Below are 20,186 nucleotides of genomic sequence, written 5' to 3'. Positions count from 1 at the left end.
CACAGCTGAGCCGCTAATGGCTCTGGCCTGCTTTGGCTCAGCTGCCTATTAGCTTGCTTTCCCTGGACAAGAGAGGCGGAAAAGGGGCAGGGTGCTCCGCAGACTGCGAGGACTGGTTTCCCCATGGTTGCTCGCGAGTCCATTCGGATCACATCACCTCCGTGTCACATACGAGCTCCGTGACCTTTCCAGCTCAGGCCCAACAATGAGGCCCAGCCATTCACGTGGGTATCACCTCCAGCATACCAAATGTCAACTTTATGCACCCATCTCTTATTCTCCCTTCGCCTGAGATTTTCGGAGACTCTGATCGCTTATTTTTTATGCGTATCACCATATTTAACTGAAAGGGCAAGAATAATTAAGTGCCATTTATGTAAAGCTATAATAGATTTACAGTAACCCTTCAGAGGAGGTAGTTCTCCAAACAAAAACATGAAGAGGTCAGCAGAGTGTTTACGCGTACAGTAAATGCCACAGCAAAATTGGGTGAGGCATGAGTCACACTTAGTTGAACATTCACAGTCAATCCTTTGTGATGCCGCTGCACTCACAGAGATTAGTCTTGATCTATAGCTTAATACGCACCAGCCCGTGTTATTAAATGTGGGTTAAATATTTAGCAGTGCACATTGTTGGGCGGAGATAAATACAGGTTTAGGTAGCAGCAGATTATGGTTTTGACCCTCAGGTAGCAGCCTGACCTTCAAAGCTGATTATTCAACAAATACGGGCGTTTTCATTAAACAAACTAATGGAAGTGCAAGAAAAAACAAACATACAAAAAAAAGTGGAAATTCAGATGTTTAAACTTCTTCTTTTTCTGAAATTGTCTTGTATGATCAGTAAAAGTGATTCATTTTAACATTGATTTGATGCATTTCATAATTTGTCGTTGCTGATCCGATTCATAGTTGAAATTAGTTGAACTGACCTCAAATTGATTCAAGACATCTTTTCAAACAATCATCTGCAGAAACTGTCCTAGAAAATCACATATTTTTTAAATTTTTGGCAAAAAAGCATTATCATAGTTAAAAGACCACTGAGACGACTTAAAAAAACTCAAAAGATGATCTGAGTGGGACTTTCAATTTAGTTCAAATTGTCTCAATTAATGACATTTTTTGAAAAAATCTGTTTGTTTTTTGGTAAAGACAATTCCAGACATTGATTCCAGATGATGTCTCAATTTCCCAGTAAAACTGCTATGGATCGGATTCTATTGTCAAACTGACAGTTGCTGGTACTTGTAATGAAAACCAACAAACAGAAGCTTGTTTGGATTAATGTGACAAAAGCTTTGTTCCAAACTGTCAAACCCTTCATCACACTGAAAACAAATCAGATCCCTTTCTGTTAACAATAAAAAGTCAATGAAGCTGATAAATTACCAAGAAAAGTAAATCTCAACTTATATCATATATAATTCATATCTGTTTCACTCTTTCAAAATGTACTTATTGCTTGGAAAATCTTAAGTCTAAGTGGATTTGGCATTTTCTGAAAATACTGCATTCTCAAAGATACCATAGAAACCCAACGCCCTAAAAATAGCGATTATGGCTTTTTTTTTAATAAAAAAAAAGGAAAACTTTGATCAAACCTAATCATAACAGTAATTGAGTCAAAGAGAAAGTAATTAAACATTCAAAGCGCCTGCAGACATCTTCTTCGATCATAAGCACGTCTCTGAACCTTCAGAAAGTCTTACGCACGGCTGCGCTAGCGCCATCTCAAATGACAGCCAAATCAAACACAGGTGATGAATGTCTGCTCATATTAAACAGAGCACCTAATTATGTGTCAGAGTTTTATTCCTCCAACGAGGTACAGCAGATGTCTGTCCAACCAATCTGCTTAATCACAGTTTTTGGAATGGCGTTCAGTTTCCCTTGGTGCATTCCATTAGGATGAGGGACAGATTGCTCCATGCGAGTCACGAGAACATCAAATCCCACGCTCGTATGTCTGAGACTGAGCGAGAGTTTTCATTAGTTTCCTCACAGTGTGTGGTTTGCCTCAATCAATTACTACCTATGGCTATTCTAATATGTTTATACAGATGGCCCTTCAAGGTCCTGCGGGTAACATTTTCTTGCATGCAGATAGATCTTGTTTTTGTGCCTGACAAACAATTGATGGAGTGCAGTCTGTCACTGCGAGCTGAGGTACAGATGTGTAACATATCATCCAGTAATCCTATTTGTTATGATAGCAGCAAATAGGATTATGGGATGATACTTCCACGGGTCTTGTATTTTGAGTGACACAGACATCTAGGTATATGCCAAAGAGGAAAAGCAGAGATATCAAAGTTCTACACCCCTCTCTGTGGGGATTATATGAAATGCTTTTTGTAGTTCCTACTTACTCAAAGAAGGTTGTCCATCCATTTTCATCCGTCTTGGAAGCAAGAAGTCCTGAGCTTCCATGGTAGGTCATTACAGCTTGCTCTTGACCCTGGGCAGTGACCGTTTTGAGGGCATTGTTAGTACCAATGGTAAACCAAAAGGTTTCCCCGTTAGGGACCATCAACCACAGCGGCATTCCAGTGGTGTCCCGTCGGATGATGATGGTGTTTTTATTCTTATCAGTGATGCTGGTTATGTCTCCTTCTCCTGTGTAGCTCAGGTTGTAGAGGTAGTCTCCTGTGGTCAGACTTTGTGTGAAAATGTGGCTCCCGTTGGCATCAAATAGATAGAGTTCATCGTTAATTGGAGAGGACACTTCGTACATGCTGAGGGGGTTCAGAAAGGGCTTGTTTTTGCGCACATAGCGGATACGGATGTTTCCGAGGTCGGCAATGTAAAGCTCTCCATCTGGACAAACGGCCAAGGAAGACGGGGCATTTAGTTTGGCGTCCTTAGCATAGCCTTCATCGCCAGAATAACAGTCACAGTTGGCATCATTTTTGCAGTCGCAGCCACTCGGCGCCCCTGCAACCAGGGAGATCTCCCCGTTGGTGGACACCTGTCGTACTCGGTTTATCTTCTTTTCGTCTGACTCGGCGATGTACAAAACGCCAGTGTGGGACACAGCCAGAGCGTTTGCCGATTCCAAGGTTGCGTGAATTGCCACTTTACTCATGAGAAAGTGATCAATCCCAGGCACTTGGCAATGCATGGGTCGACCGGCGACTATTCGGACTTGATGGTTCTCTGAGATCTGAAGGACGACGTTGTTGTCAAGAACATACAAGGAGTTGTCCATGGGACTCACTGCCAGGTCTGTGGGCCACTCCAGGCGAACCTAGAGGGAAGAAATGCATCAGCATATCAGTTTCATGTCATAGAAACAAAAATCATGATCTTATCTATACATCTCATGATGGTGCTAATCCCAAAGGGCTGACTTCAAATTAGGTCAATGCAAACCAGTGTGTCATGCACAGGGTTTATACACCCTATAACAGTGGTGTCAGAATTCAGGCCTCCCGAGCCAGTGTCCAACTCGTTTTTTCAACCAACCCCCCATTGAAGCTTCCTATTAGCTAAACACACCTGATTTAGGTTATCAGCAGCAGATATAGCAGGATTTCTGGGAAACCAGATGCCGGCCCTCGAGGCCTGGAGTTTGTCACCCCTGCTCCAAAATCTATGGGAAAATATGCTTTAACCTTTCATTATTACAGGGTCACATGATCTTACCTGCTGCCCATCTCTTTTAACGGTCGCTGACGTAACACCTTGAGAGTTCATAGTTATCACGATTTAAAAAATTCAAATTTCCCCTCCGATCATTTTTTGATCCATTTTCAAAATGTTCTCAGAGGTTTTTTGATTACGAATATATTATTTTTATCCAAAATCCCAAAACCTGTGTAGGACGGAATCCGTAGAGCGGCAGTGGTTCATTAGACAATCGCCTCAGAGTTGTGGGCAGCACCATTAACGCAGAGTAAGTCTGCCCCCATTTCCAATCATCCCTTTGTTTACACGCTCTCCCGCTAGCTTACAGCCCCTCATAACCCCAACCTAACATTACCCGTGTAACTAAAATGGCGAGCAATATTGAAGTTATCCGGCCGTACAGTTTTGAGCCAGATTCCAGCTTAGACGAGGAAAACAAAGATCTACGTGAATCTATGTGTCTGCAAACAGATGCATCCGAATGGAGTGGAGCAGGGATTTTGTACAAGCTTTTACCAACGGTATTCTTCTTCTGCTCCAGAATCTAGCCACAGGGGTTGCAAGCCAGTTGCCTCTGTGCCGGTCCCAAGCCCGGATAAATAGAGAGGGTTGCGTCAGGAAGGGCATCCGGCGTAAAAATTGCCAAAATAACTATGCGAATCATCCACACCACTTTAGACATACCGGATCGGTCGAGGCCCGGGTTAACAACGACCGCCACCGATGCTGTTAACCTACAGGGTGTCGGTGGAAATTTGACTACTGTTGGTCGAAGAAAGAGAGGAGGCAGAAGGGTCCGTGGCCAGAGAGAGAAGGGAAAAGGCAGGAACATAGGTTTGAGAATAGGGACTCTTAACGTTGGCACAATGACAGGGAAAGGCAGAGAGCTGGCAGACATGATGGAGAGAAGGAAGGTAGATGTACTGTGTGTGCAGGAGACAAGGTGGAAGGGCAGCAAGGCACGTAGTATTGGAGGAGGATACAAACTGTTCTATCATGGTGTTGATAGGAAGAGAAACGGGGTAGGAGTGATTCTGAAGGGGGAGTTTGTAAACAGGGTTCTAGAGGTGAAAAGAGTCTCAGACAGGATGATGAGCCTAAAGTTGGAAATTGAAGGGGTGATGGTGAATGTAGTCAGTGGCTATGCGCCACAGGTTGGCTGTGAGTTAGAAGTGAAGGAGAGATTCTGGAGTGAGTTGGATGAGGTCATAGAGAGTTTTCCCAGAGGAGAGAGAGTTGTTATTGGAGCAGACTTTAATGGGCATGTTGGTGAGGGCAACAGAGGTGATGAGGAGGTGATGGGCAGGTTTGGTGTGAAGGAAAGGAATCTGGAAGGACAGATGGTGGTGGACTTTGCGAAGAGGATGGAAATGGCTGTAGTCAACACTTACTTCCAGAAGAGAGAGGAACATAGAGTGACATACAGAAGTGGAGGTAGGAGTACTCAGGTGGACTACATCCTATGCAGACGAGGCCATTTGAGAGAGGTTAATGACTGCAAAGTGGTAGTAGGAGAGAGTGTAGCCAGAAAGCACCGCATGGTGGTGTGTAAGATGACTCTGGAGGTCAGGAAGAAGAAGAGAGGGAAAACAGAAAAGAAGACCAAGTGGTGGAAGCTACAGAATGAAGAAACTTGTGAGGAATTTAGGCAGAAGTTGAGACAGGTCCTGGGTGGTCAGGATGAGCTTCCAGAGGACTGGGAAACTACAGCAGAGATTATCAGGGAAACAGGTAGGAAGGTGCTAGGTGTGTCATCTGGAAAGAGGAAAGACGGTAAAGAGACTTGGTGGTGGAATGAGGAAGTACAGGAATGCGTCCAGAGGAAGAGGTTGGCTAAAAAGAAGTGGGATGTAGAAAGGACTGAGGAAGGTAGACAGGAGTACAAGGAAGCGCAGCGTAGAGTGAAGAGAGAGGTGGCAAAGGCCAAACAGAAAGCTTACGATGAGCTATATGACAGGTTAGACACAAAGGAAGGAGAGAAGGACTTGTACAGACTAGCCAGACAGAGAGACAGAGATGGGAAGGACGTGCAACAGGTAAGAGTGATAAAGGACAGAGATGGAAAGGTGCTAACAACCCAGGAGAGTGTACAGAAAAGATGGAAGGAGTATTTTGAGGAGCTGATGAACGTGGAAAATGACAGGGAAAGAAGGGAGGAAGATGTGGTTGTTGTGGAGCAGGAAGTAGCAGAGATTGGAAAGGATGAGGTTAGGAAGGCTCTGAAAAGGATGAAGAGCGGAAAGGCCGTTGGTCCTGATGACGTACCTGTGGAGGTATGGAAGTGCTTAGGAGAGACAGCAGTGGAATTTCTAACGAGGTTGTTCAATAGGATTTTAGAGAGTGAGAAGATGCCCGAGGAATGGAGGAGAAGCGTTCTGGTTCCGATCTTTAAGAACAAGGGTGACACGCAGAACTGCAGCAACTATAGAGGAATAAAGTTGATGAGCCACACAATGAAGCTGTGGGAAAGAGTAGTGGAAGCCAGGCTTAGGAAGAAGGTGGAGATTTGTGAGCAGCAGTATGGTTTCATGCCCCGTAAGAGCACCACTGATGCCATTTTTGCTTTGAGAATGTTGATGGGAAAGTACAGAGATGGTCAGAAGGAGCTGCATTGTGTGTTCGTAGATTTAGAGAAGGCGTATGACAGGGTGCCGAGGGAGGAGCTGTGGTACTGTATGAGGTCGTCTGGAGTGGCAGAGAAGTATGTCAGAGTAGTTCAGGACATGTATGAGAGAAGTATGACGGTGGTGAGATGTGCTGTAGGTCAGACAGAGGAGTTCAAGGTGGAGGTGGGACTACACCAAGGATCAGCTTTGAGTCCTTTTTTGTTTGCTATGCTGATGGACAGGCTGACAGACGAGGTAAGACAGGAATCTCCCTGGACAATGATGTTTGCAGATGACATTGTAATTTGCAGTGAGAGTAGAGAGCAGGTGGAGGAACAGCTAGAGAGGTGGAGGTTTGCTCTGGAAAGAAGAGGCATGAAGGTCAGTCGTAGTAAGACAGAATACATGTGTCTGAACGAGAGGGATCAAGGTAGAAGCGTTAGGTTACAGGGGGCTGAGGTGAAGAAGGTGCAGGAGTTTAAGTACTTGGGGTCAACAGTTCAGTGTGATGGGGAGTGTGGAAAAGAGGTGAAGAGGCGAGTGCAGGCAGGTTGGAGCGGGTGGAGGAAAGTGTCAGGAGTGTTGTGTGACAGAAGAGTGTCAGCAAGACTCAAAGGAAAGGTGTACAAGACAGTGGTGAGACCAGCTCTGCTCTATGGGTTAGAGACGGTAGCAGTGAGACAGAGACAAGAGGCTGAGATGGAGGTAGCGGAGATGAAGATGTTGAGGTTCTCTTTAGGAGTGACCAGGTTAGACAGGATAAGGAACGAGTACATCAGAGGGACGGCTCATGTTGCCTGTGTTAGGGACAAAGTCAGAGAAGCCAGACTGAGATGGTTTGGACATGTTCAGAGGAGGGATAGTGGATATATTGGTAGAAGGATGTTGGAGATGGAGCTGCCTGGCAGGAGGGCAAGAGGACGGCCAAAGAGGAGATACATGGATGTCTTAACAGAGGACATGAAGTTGGCTAATGTTAGGGTAGAAGATGTTCATGATAGAGTGAGGTGGAAAAGGATGATTCGCTGTGGCGACCCCTGATGGGAAAAGCCGAAAGAGAAAGAAGAAGATTCTTCTTCTGCTCCAGATTCACAACAGTTTGAATAAACAAACACTCAAAAAATGCAATTTTCAGCTTATTCATACTACATGTCCTCCAGAATGAGAAAAATGCTACAAGAATGTTAAAAAACCCAAAACAAAATTTTCATCAAAATGGGTCTTTAGCACATCTCCATCCATTTCTGTTCAAAGTTTAAGTACACGTTTTTGCCTAAACTGCTTTCTTTACCTCGAAATAGAAAAATGTCTATAAGCTACTATTGGTAGGTAATTATGGTTCATAAAAGTATCAAGGCATTGTGTCCGCTTGAAGAAAGGAAATATGTCTTAATGTAGGTCAATGCTTTTGCCGATGTTGTCTGGGTAGAAATGTCATGTCAGTGTTTTAAATAATCACTTAAACACTTCATTATGAGAACTGCTGACACCTGACAACAAGACTCATGCATCCGTCTCCTACAAATAACTTTTTTTGTACTGTAGATTATGAATTTTGTTGTTTATTTTTTTTATTTCTATTTTTTTAACTAATGAATTTTGTTAGAGCAAGAGGACACTCGCTAAACAAAGGCCCAGCATGTTTCTGCCCCCCCCAAAATGATGAATTAGAGCTCTGCTAACAAAGTATCCGGCTTTTAACAAATTGCAATCATTGGATTCATTCAATTTACTGGTCTCCTGTTCACTTAGAATCCCAGTGGGATCTCTTAGAACCATAATGTAAAGTGTCATGTTCAAATGGAAGCCTGGGAGTTCTGACAGAGATGACTGATTTAAAGACAGAGACAGCTTCAGAATTTTAGACAGTTCAAGAAACGCCTGGACGTATCTATACCGCCAGAAAATGAAAAATGCATGAATTCTTTTATAGCAACTGCAAGACTGAATGGTATTAGATCATCTTTTTCAATCAGAAATTCCGATCTTTAATGATACTTTACTTGGGAACCTTTTTTTGACTGATGCAAACTGATCGAAACAACATATTTCACTACAAAATTGGTTGCCTAAGACCTTAAAATCAAATCAATAAGCCATTTTGGATTTATGCATTTTGTTTGGAAAAAAAACTCTAGAAATACCCATAATAAAAACACAAGGTAAAACTGTTTGGTTGTAGTGTGATTAGCTACTTGGCAAAAAAAGAAAAGAAAAATCTTGTAGCTGCAGTTGAAAGCTGCCAAAAGCTGAACACATATTCTTGTGTTACTGTGTGACTATGGATTGTGTTGGCATTTGCTTCTGAGGAACTGTTAAGACTTCACTTTGACAAAATAAAACTAAAATGTAGTTTCATCCTTAGTTCTGAATAGAATATAGAGTGTAGTTTGTATGGACGTCTTACAGGCACTTAAGTATTACGTGCACACCCCCCTGCATGCACCATTTGTATGCGGTTAGTAAGGAGCCAGGGTCCGAACAACCCAAAGACCCACAGCACCCGTAGGGGTCAACCCCCCCATATGGATGCATGTGACTACGGCAGGGGTCTGCAACCTGAGGCTCTGGAGCCATGACTATTTCATCCCTCCATTTTGGCTCTTTGGCTTTAAAATAAAATGCAAATGTTTTGAAAATAAATATTAGGTAGTTATTTGACACAGGATGTATTTTAAAAGAACTTGTTTGTGTTGCTAAAGTAAAATAAAAAAAAGTCAAATAAAATCTTTAAATTGTTATACATATAGAAAAATACTACCCAATTTCACTTCAATACTTCAGTTATAGTGAATATTTACAAAATGTATTTTTCCTCATGATGACGCGGAACTTTCTGGCTATCGTTGGGTTTTGGACAGTAAGAAACTTAACCAAATGTTTTTTTTTAGCATCAGAGGTTGCAGAGTCTTGGAAAAAAGCTGTTAGTTATCACTACTTATATGTTTATTTTTCCTAAATAACTTTTACAGAACAAAACTCTTGAAAACGTGAGCATACACCCACAAACTCAATTATTTTTGCTAACTAATTAATTGGGCAAAGTTTTCCACTTAGAGAATTATTACGAGTGGGTGAGTTTTTCTGCAGAATTCACAGGGACTTGTCTACAATTGTAAAAACAAACAAACAACAACTCTGCTTTCAGCATGACACACAGCCCACACCTCGTGAACCTTTCAGCATCCCAGACAAAATGCCAGAGTTTTTGTTATAATACGTTTTTCAGCTGCATACAACAAGCAGGTGACCAGCAGTGGATGCGTGTCACCTTTTCAGTTAGGAGAAAATGCATTTACCAGGTAATGAAGGGGAGACTTTCTATTTCTTAAAACCTATTTCTTGTCAACACTGGTGGTTAAATATTTTATGAGCCTGAGTGTGGGGTGGCTCAGGGGAGCAGCCTGTAAGGAGGTTTTCACGCCACTCTGAGTGATGAAGAGGATATTTCCTGAGCTCCTGTCCCACATGCTGTAACCCGATCTTACACTCCCTTTTATCCAGTGGGCCAGCTGTCAGTAATTCCAGCTAGATATGGCTGGTAGGAAAAGTTCTCATAGGCCGAAGGGGCAAGTTGGTAATAAAGCAACAGAAATGTGGTTTAAATGTACATAGATATTTTAGTGGGGTTTTTTCTCTCCAACAAAACTAATCTTTTCCAGCATGTTGGTTTTTGAAGCTGCTACTATAATTGCTAATCACTTCAGTGATCTTAATCTGATATATACTTTCTTCTCCTCTTAAATCTGACCTTGTCTAGAAGTGCAAGTGGGAAATTTAGGGTTTTTGAAACATCAAAATAAGTAAAAGAGACTATTTTCACACTGTTTAAATTATGATGATGCCATTTTTAGCCTAAATAAAAAAAAGCTGTAGTTTTCTAGGACAGTTTCTGCAGAGTGGCAATAGTTCATTACAAATTCACCTCTAACTTCTGGCCAGGACTGTTGGTGCAATGCAACTCCGCCCCCCCTTCCTATCATCTGTTTACACTCTCTCCCGCTAGCTTACAGACCCTCACACCCCCAACCTAACATTACCGGTGCAATAAAAATGGCGAGCAAATTTGGAGTTCTCCAGTCGTACAGTTTTGAGCCAAATGCCAGCTCAGAAGAGGAAAACAAAGACGTACCGTTTTTTTTTTGGATTATAAATCATTTTGTTGTATAAATTACAAAAGAAAAAAATGCATGATAAAGAAGAAAAAATCTCATACATGTGTTACATTTTGGAGGAAAAAGTGCGATGTCTCTTTACAATTCCTACAAGCCTGGTGTCATTCTATGTTTACACCGAATGCTAGGGGTGTAACGATTCATTTGAACAACTATTCAATTTACTTCAATCCCTTATTTGTGGTTGCCAATTCGATTTATAGTGGATCCTGCTTTATTTTGAACGATCCGATTCACTGATCTAAAATGGATCCAGGACATCTTTAGCCACAACTTCAACCAGTGTGACTCAGAGATGAACAACTGGGTACTGAACAGTGCAGGGGACGTTTTTCACAATCCTTGGATTACTTGCAAAATAATCAAAAGTAGATTAAATATATGTAAAAAGAAGTACAGACAAATAAACAAGAATGAATGGCAAATCCATCCACATTTTAGTTTCCTGAAGTTCAGCCCACTGTTGTTTTTCCATATCAAAATAATACAAAGGGAACATTATTAGAACATTCTAGCACACTTTGTAAAATTCAAAGTGTTTCCACACATTGGACTGGAATGATAGTTTGATCAATTTTTGCTGCATCACATGTGTTGTCTGATTAATGATTTACATTAATCATGGAAATTGATTAATTATTACACCCCTCCCAAAAGCGATTTGCCAAAAGTTTTTTGCGTCTGCTGGCTGCTCAATGCTTGTCCAAAAAATGTCGTCTAGTCGTCTACAAGTGGGTGCATCAGAACGGAGCGAAGCCCATGGCCCACCCAGTGTATTTTCTATGTCACGAACACGATCGTTTTCAAACTGGTTCATAATGATTTCAATAAAGAAATACTCATAAATGAAATTTGGAGCTTAATTGTCTTTATACATGTCCTCCGTCATCAAAAAAAAAAGCTACAAGAACATGCTAAAAACACAAATTTTAATCGGAGTCGGTCTTAATACATGAGGACGAACTTCTGTCCTTTTTTTATGATGGCGAAAAAGTTAAATGAACAGATGGCACAGCAAATGTGCAAAATAAATGCACGACCTCATCAGACTGGAAAGAGAAATCTGACATTGTGTGTAGCTTGAATCAGGTGTGGTGCAGTAAAAATAATGACCACCGCCACCAGCCTCTTCCACAGAAACTATTTCTAAGTGAGGGGGGTTTGGGAGTGTTTGAATAGGGAGGCGATGCGCTGTAGATGAATTTTTAATGGATGCTTTTTACTGTCTGAGAGTGTCTGGCAATGCCTGTGTGATTTGTCATCATTGTGGTGCTTCGGCTAGATCTTCCTGCGTCCTCGCCGCTAAGGAGAGGCGGCGGCCAACATCTACAGATCCTTGTGTTTGTGAAAGGAGCAGCACGCCGGGTCACGAGGGGATGACGTTCGCCCGGGGCTGCAGATGGGCAGCTGGAGGCTTTGCTTCATTCACAGAATACATGAATTCCTATGCACACATAAAACTCCTTCAGTTGTTTGGGAAACCTCAAGACTATTCAGCAAAACCCAAGGAGAGCCTGAAGACATCAATCAAATCCAGTCGTTATCCTCAAGGCTTTTCTGCTTATTGAAGCAACACTGAGCTTGTTTAAGAGAAATTTAGTACAAAAAGATATATGTTTGTTATATTATGTGGTGGAAATGAGGACTTAAAAAGGGCAAAAAGACTGCTACAGTATGCAAAAAGGATGCACAAACCAAATTGGGAGTCACTGAGCTGCGAGATAATTTGACCTCAGCACAGTGTCCTTTCCTCGGGGATTTGTTGTGTCAGGTATGTGAGTGTGCAGGTGCGCATGCGTGAGCTCCTGTGGATCAGTGAGCACGTGTGCACATACTGAGCTGGATGAAGAAGATGCTTTAGGCGATCTTCATCATCTAGCCCACAGGTACAGCAAAAGAGCACGCCACGTTCCAGGGAGCAGGAGTTTACAGCGTTCTCTCTGGTTTCAGCAGAAACTCTCCATTTAAAGAACACGGTGTTGTTAAGCGGTCATCATTTCATCTTTGTTCATTTAAAAAGAAAGTATTTCCTTTTTGTCATTCACCTGGCACATTCTGGGTTTTCGGTTCTATTCTGATCCCCTAAAGAAATCAAAATACACACATGCAAAAATGCTTCAAGAGAAAAAAAATCTGAGGGAATTTTAACATATTTTAGGTAGGAATCTTAAAAAACAAAATAATTAAATGTGTTTTGTGGGATGAAATTAATGTCACTTTAACTAAATTGGTGGTCAATCCTTAATCTTTTTGATCAATTTAAGTCCCAAAATATTTCCAAATTTGGAAAAAACAAGAATGCCTTCAGAATTTGTATTTCTTAATTATCTGACGTTTTTTTATGTTTATCAATGCAATTCTTAAAGTTTTAGCAAACCAAAAAAATAACCGGAGGGCTTTTAAGACCAGCTGTTGTGGGGAACCAACTTCAAATGCAAAGTAAACATCGGGGCTGTGTCCCAGTTCCCTGCCAACACCCCAACTACTAAAAAAATACATATAATGGGACTATTCGATTTGCAAAGTATTAAATCGAATCATTACAAGCATTTTATGATCGTTTATGAAGCCACTGTGTTGTGATGATGAAAAGCGTTTATTAAAAAAATACATTTAACACTCCCCCTCCCCAAAAAATCATTTAAATGCGATGCACTGGAATCTATATTGGCCAGTTCAGTGAACATCGATGAATACTGTTTTTTCTTTTTGCAAGGACTTCTGGGAAATTTCAAGGCACTGGATTATGGAATTGTGGATTTGGACAGCCCTACAAAATACTCTCTACTATGTAGAGAGTAGTGAAGGAATCTGGACATAGCCAGGGTCATATCCAAAGTTTCTCTTTTGGCTTTTCCCATCAGGGGTCGCCACAGCGAACTTGGCAATGTTTTACGCCGGATGCCCTTCCTGACGCAACCCTCTCAAAGCAACCGGGCTTGAGACCGGCACAGAAGTAGAGAAGGGAACAGGGAGCAGCCCGGAGTCGAACCCTGGTTTCACGGACGGAAGGCGCCGCAAACCAGCACGAGCTAAACCGGCTCCCAGGGTCATATCCAAAGACTGTACGGAAAGAGCAATGGTCTGTGTGGTCATGTGAATTATTTGCTTTAAACAGGAGTCTCCATTTGCATCCTGCCGGCCAATTACAGCTCACGAAAAATGTTATTTTGTGGTCCTCACCTTTATATGAAAGTGAAATATTGGTGCAGTGAGGGAAGTCACTTCCTTCTCACAGAGCTGAAGTTAGGCCAGACACTCTCATTGAGTTCTATTTTAAAGTGCACCAATCTGCTGAGCTACAGCCAGAGAAACACAGATAAACAACCTCCAAGGGTGAAAACCGACTTCCACCGCCCTTTCAAAATAAAACATTTCTATAGGACGCCCCTTCTGTGCCTCAAATGGAGCTCATTGACCTGTGAGGCAACTCTGACCTCAAAACTAACGTTAGGGAGGTGAGTGGGAATGAACACACGCTCTGTGAATTTTTGGGCAGCTTTCCAGAGCTTTCCCAAAAGTTCAAGTGGACGACATGAGAGCACATGTTTGAGCTAAAAGTTCTTCTCCACGGTGAACTTCAAAAAGTCCAATTTAGGTCCAGATTTACTGATCACAGGATCAGTATTATAAACTACCTATAAATTATAAGAGATTTTAATAAATAGTTTGATCTTAAAGGAAATTTTTGAGTTTGTATATGTTTTAGGAGGCATTTTAAGTATTTATTTATTCTATTTTAATCTATGTCTGCTGGGAATGACAAAAGTCTTATCTCTCTCGCTCTGTCTCTCCATCTATCCATCTCAACTGCTTCTTCTCATAACCCAAATGTGGCTGTGAGGAGAAGTTCTATCAAGCCTCATGGCATCAAATAGTAGTGGAGCCATGATTTGAATTTAATGTTCCAATCAAGTTAAAGAGGCCACATGTTCAAAAGCACAAGAAAAGTCTTAATAATAGATAAATATCATGTTTTTTTCTTTTTAAAATCCCTGACGTGGTCCAACCTCACTAAGATCTCTGATTTGAGTTCAACCCCTGATTATAAACCTGAGTTTCCTGCCTGGTTGTCATATCATCAAACTCCTGATAGTTTTAAAAAACAAACAGGCCTGAAAGTCATTCTAGAGCCGATGATTCGGCCTTCACCCGAAACAACACACCTCCATTTGTGGACATTTTCCTCATACCGTCGTCATGGATGTCAACTCTATCCACAAAGACGAAGAAGCTTCTTATTACGTTTGATTTTATTTTAAAGTTTTAAATTGTTGTAAAGGAAAATAAAAAGTGGCTTGAGACGCAGATGAGGCTCCAGGCGCTTTTCTTTTTTCAAAGAGGAAGTGCAAGTGAGATCAAGCTAATCAGAGCCCCTCTCACCTGAGAAATGTCCATCACAGCGTCACAGCTTAGAGGTCGGGCAGAGGTCAGGTCATTGAAGCCCAGAAGAGTGGAGATGATCCCGTTCTGATCAATCCTGCGAATCATGGTCCCATCCACGAAGAAGATCACGCCGTACTTGTCTACAGTGATGCCTGCAAGTGAAAAGTTACCCAATGAGTCGCAGAGAAAACCCCCGTCTGTTATTTTATCCATCTGTGCCCAATGCGAGGGAAGGGGGCACCGCTAAATCATAATTACGAGCGAGGCACGGCACTAAAATAAGAGACTAATAAGGCCAATGAAAACTAATGCGAGAATTGATTTTTTTAATCAATAACTTACAACAATAGAATTATCAAAACAGATGAAGAGCACCTGGAGTGTAGATTCGATTACAAAATAAAATTGTATCAATATGTTTTCTCCTTGTCTCATTTTCTCTTGACCCACATATCAGTAAAGAAAATTATACAAGTGAATTTGTCTGTTACCCTGGAGTTGAAATGAGAGTTTTGGGCCACCTGGGAACTTCTGATTGAAAGTAGATATTAGAAATAAAATGAAGAGGGACAAAAACTTGTATATAATCCAATCTTCTACAGCAGGAAACTCACAGACACACAACATATTACCTTAACCCTATAAGCAATCACATTATGCAGTTCTGAGACTCCTGTCTCATTAACATGATCAAAACATTCCCTAAAAATCCATTGTGTATCACTTAAACGTGATTGCTGCAATTCTTCCACTAGGGGCAGTAGAGGGGCTTTTCCTGCCTTATTTCAAGACTGCTGCCTTGATGAAATATCAACAACACTTTGGGTGGGAAACGTTTAGCTGATTTTCAAAACTTTAAGCTGAGAATAACTCATCTATCGTTTAAAAAAAAAAGGCTTAGTTGAAAATGAAAAGAGCTAAATTAATTGATAATCGATCCTTTATAATACAGTAACACCAAGTAAAAAAATGAATGGATCACACTCATGTTAACATATGCATCATAAACTAGCATTGTTGAGCAAAAACTTACCAAATCACACAATGTATCACAATGTCAGCATTACCTCTTGGGTTAGTGAGGGTCGCCTCCACCGCCTTCCCCCCGTCGCCACAGCGGGCGTCGTCGTACGGGAGGCACTGGTCGCCCGTGCCGGCCACCAGCTCCAGGTTCTTGGCCACGTCTTTGACAATGTTCCGGGATTTCACCTTGTACACTTTCCTGCTGCTGGTGTCGGACAGGTAAACGGCGCCGTTCACGGGACTGGTGGTCAGGTAGTACTTGTGCGCCGGGCTGCTGCTGGAGGAGCGGAAAGGGGGAGAGGAGGAACCTCAAGTCAATAAAGCGTTTTCAATGAGAAACAAGGCGTAACACAATTAAAATGGATTCAAAAGCCATTTAGAGAGTCAATTGGGCCCAATTACAGTTTAAACCAGGACATGGAAAAAAGAGAAAAAAACAGAATGTGATTAAGCATGACAAAGTAAAATAAGATTAAAAATGACATAACGGTGCAGCTTAGAGAGCATCTGCAGTTCAGTTAGACTTCTGCAAAGAGAAGTACTCCAGTGAATAAAAGCATATTTCTTCCCTCGGTAAAATTACTCCTAATAGCAACATTCATTTATAATAATCTACATCTACAATATAACTGCATAATAATGCAGCTGGAGCAGCTTGGTAGCTGTTTGAAGAAACACAAAATGTTGTTTTATTTCCCCCAGGACGCACAAAAAACACAACCGAACCAGAAATGCAAACACTTTGTGGATCCATCGGGCAGATTTTCCAGCTTGGGAGAACATCCCGTTTAATTCTCAGTCGAATCAACAAAATAATCCTTGGAACACGGGGTTACCTAACCTGACACGCAAACAATAGAGGTGAAAAGGGGTGGGGGTGGGGGGGGTAAAACCTTTGTGTGCGTTCGAGTTTGAACAGATGAACAGAGCTGGACAGCAACGGGACTAAAAACCATCTTTCTGTTTACATCAATAAACTCAACACATTTGATTTTCAAAATAAAATCAAGTTTTGAGTTGTGGTGTTTGTCGCCCCAACAGAGACGTCCACATTTATCAGGCGAGATGTGAGTTCAGCCTGACCCTGTGAGGGAAAATCTGTCAGCGGGATGTCATTCAAAGTGTATTAAGGAGGTGTTTGAATTATAACCTTCAGGGCTCTTTCGGGGTTCGCGGTAAGCATGGAGGTGCCAACAGCGCCTGTTTTGTAAAGCACCAGAACAGAAAAGTGGGTCTGCAGCTTTCTAATCTCCAGAGTATTACAATAAATGACAATTGCCCTTCAGTGAATCAGCAGTGGCAGGGCACTGCAGCAGACCTCGAGCACATATGTCACCATCAGCCCACTCTCCCAGTTGACTGATCTGCTGCTGGAGTGCATATTCCAGTCACAGTGGGCGATCTTTGACAGGAAATTATATATCTTACAGTAGGTCAGTCGCAAATCTCAGTAACTGGATTCTTCCTTGCACCACCATCTGTCGCGTGCAACCGGCTGCTACCTTATTAGCTTCTGGTTGCAGGTAAAAGACAATCGTGTCTGAACATATGAGGCATTACTCCCCGACGTTGAGCTACAGCATCTATATTCACCAACGACATGCATTTTGTGGGGGATAATTGGATTTCGCTGCACGCCGTCGCAGAAATGGTTGGAGCGAGTGGGTATATCCTTGGCGGGGGGTCAATGAAGATTGCGGCGAGATCGCCCACCTCCCACTCCTGTCCTCGGCTCGCACGAGAGCAGGAAGCGTTTTTTTATGGACACATGCTGTGTTTCCTGGATAAAGCCTCCTTTTTATTATGCAAATGTGTTTGGCGCTCAGAGATCAAAGAGAATCCGACGCTACTTCAGGGCGTGCTTGTGTGCGGGGTAAAATGTGTATGTTAGTGGACTTAAAGGGCTGGTATTACTGCACACGAGTAGCAGAGATGGAAAAAGGCAGAAAGCATGGGTGTGTGTTGTGTTATTCTGGTTACACTTGAAAACAGAGGCCAGCAACCGGCATCATAAAGCTTTTCATCCTTGGTTTGACTGCGTGTTGTACAGCTTAAGTCATGACCCCGTGACAGAAAATCAATCAGTAGCCCTTTACCTGAGACATGGTATCTAAAGAGGGCACACAAAGATTTCCCCAGCTGCTGCCTGCCACGGCAAAAGCAGTCTCTGTGTTTTAAAACTACAGATTAAATCCACACCAAGCTGCCATTTCGGTAAGGCAGAGAAATCTTCATATACCTACTATGTCTCAGAACTTGTCAACAGGTATTGCATCACAGGAAAGTTGAAAAAAAGGGGGGGGGGGGGGGGTTGAGGTGTATTTTATGTTTTTGATGAACTTACCCCCCCCCAAAAAAAAGAAATTAAAAGAGATTAAATCAGTATTCTGTAGATTCGGGGAGAGAGACTAAAACTTTCACTGTCAATGTAAGGATGAACTTTTTCTATCCTCATGGCAATTTAAGACGTCCTAACATGGAGAGCATGGTGCTGAATGCAGAAACGAGGAAACCCTGAAAAGTGCAAATAAACTGCCTTATTTTTGAAAGAAATAAAATGCACACATGCAGTTGGTGTTTTAGAGAAGTCCTTCCAAACCTTGACAGCCAGACTACAAACTTGAGGAAATGCTGGATGGCTTACCTATGCCTGAAGTCTTTATTTCTGCCAAAGTGTTCGAAAAGCCGAAAAAAAGGAAAGGTTAAGAGAGAAGAGAAGAATGTTTCTTGTTAGTAAATAGAAAGGAGTGAACAGAATTAATAGAAACAGATGTTCACAGTTGTGTTCTTAAAGGACTGAACTTCAGTCTACAATGACTGACCTTCAATCTATTAAAACTGAATGTCAATTATAGAAGAATTAGATGTCAAAGTCTACGAAGACTGAACAACAGAGTCTGCAAGGACTGGACTGAACGTCAGAGTTCACATAGACTTTCAGAGTCTAAAAGGACTGAACTTCAGAGTCTATGAAGACTGAACTTTAGAGTCTACAAAGATTGAATTTAGAGTCTACAAGGACTGAACTTCAGAATCTACAAAGACTGAACTTTAGAGTCTAAAAGGACTGAAATTCAGAGTCTACAAGGACTGAACTTTAAAGTCTACGAAGCCTGGACTTTAGAGTCTAGGTTCGCCTTCTGAACGAAGGCGAATCTGCAGCGAGACTGAAAGAGAACAGAAAGTTGGAGTTGTCCTTAACATTCAATTTAGTTTTAATATGCCTCTCCCCCTTAGTATGATCTGTGTTATTATATCTTTAATATTTATTTTAATGTTTTGTAATGTATGTAGCCTTTTTTAAAGCAACCCAGTCTACAAGGACTGAACTTTAAAGTCTACAAAGACTGAACTTCAGAGTCTACAAGGACTGATCTTTTAGGTTTTTTGCCCCAGGTGCTGCGCCATGGCATATAGCCTTTGGCCAAAATATACTGAGATCAGATGATTAATTCACCAAATGTTGGCAGTTTTCAACACTCATGTTCCCCTGGTTGGGAACCCTCATACCACATCGAGGTGATGTTACCTCAGCTCCAGGACGCTGGTGACGTTCCCAGTAGTGAAAATCCTCCTCACATAGTTGTAGTCACCAACATACAGACTTCCATCGGAGCCGCAGGCCAGAGCGACAGGGGCCATGAGCTTGTTCCCGTCAGCGAGGCCGTTGCAGCTGGGGCAGGAAATGCTGCGCCTGCGCCCGTTTCCCATCACGCTGCCGATCACCGGGGGTTGCTGCGAGATGAAGACGTTCTCTCCATTTCCCATGTGAAGAATACCTGATGGAGGCGAACATGTGTTAAAACTGCAACTCCATCAAGAGGAGCTCTGAGAAAATGGTTCTTAGAATAATTAAATGAATAGCACAGAGAAGCTATTTTCTGAGGGCAGAGAAGTATGAAGGTCATTTTTAAAAAAAAAAGGAAAAGCTAACAACAAAATTTGTATTTATTAATGGACACAAAAAAGAAAGTTGCATCAGCTTCTAATCCTAAATCGACAACAGTTTTGGCCCAAAGTTTCAAACCAAATGGTGCTCTTGGCACAGGAATCAGCGAAGAAGGTCACTCCTGCCCGCAGTAATAGACCTCAGCTCTTTATAATGACTGTCTGCTCTCATTACTATTACTTCAATTTTAATATGTCCACACTTGAATTTCCCTCCTGGGATTAATAAAGTATCATTGAACTCAACTGGAGTGAATGTGAGGTATCAGCCGGGTGATTAACATACACAGCCTGCAGCTTGACATCTCGCCGTGACAAAAAATGTCTCGGTTCTAGCTTAATTTGAATCTAAAGAGAAACGAAAACCTCCCGCCTGTAAAATGATGCATGCAAAGCCAGCAAAAGATTGGACATAT

At 42.0% G+C, this 20,186-nt stretch overlaps 1 protein-coding gene across 21 annotated transcripts in view; it reads right to left on the bottom strand.

The window, feature by feature from the left end:
* Positions 1 to 20,186, bottom strand: part of tenm4 (teneurin transmembrane protein 4) — a 249,886-nt gene that overhangs the window by 27,281 nt on the left and 202,419 nt on the right. For 12 of the 21 annotated variants that reach the window (XM_078929945.1, XM_078929943.1, XM_023962050.2 and 9 more), the window contains 5 exons: positions 19,352 to 19,601; positions 18,467 to 18,487; positions 15,867 to 16,099; positions 14,797 to 14,951; positions 2,375 to 3,252 (listed from right to left, as the gene is read on the bottom strand). In XM_078929945.1, coding sequence (XP_078786071.1) covers positions 2,375 to 3,252; positions 14,797 to 14,951; positions 15,867 to 16,099; positions 18,467 to 18,487; positions 19,352 to 19,601 — 1,537 coding nt within the window. The remainder of the gene's footprint in view (positions 1 to 2,374; positions 3,253 to 14,796; positions 14,952 to 15,866; positions 16,100 to 18,466; positions 18,488 to 19,351; positions 19,602 to 20,186) is intronic. The other 9 variants (XM_023962049.2, XM_023962051.2, XM_023962053.2 and 6 more) reach the window with 3 other exon arrangements.

Source organism: Oryzias latipes, chromosome 13, assembly GCF_053564925.1.
Source record: "Oryzias latipes strain Hd-rR chromosome 13, Olatipes_Hd-rR_3.1".
NCBI lineage: Eukaryota > Metazoa > Chordata > Actinopteri > Beloniformes > Adrianichthyidae > Oryzias > Oryzias latipes.
The sequence above is the reverse complement of the archived record's forward strand: the minus strand, read 5'-3'. Positions and strand labels throughout refer to the sequence as shown.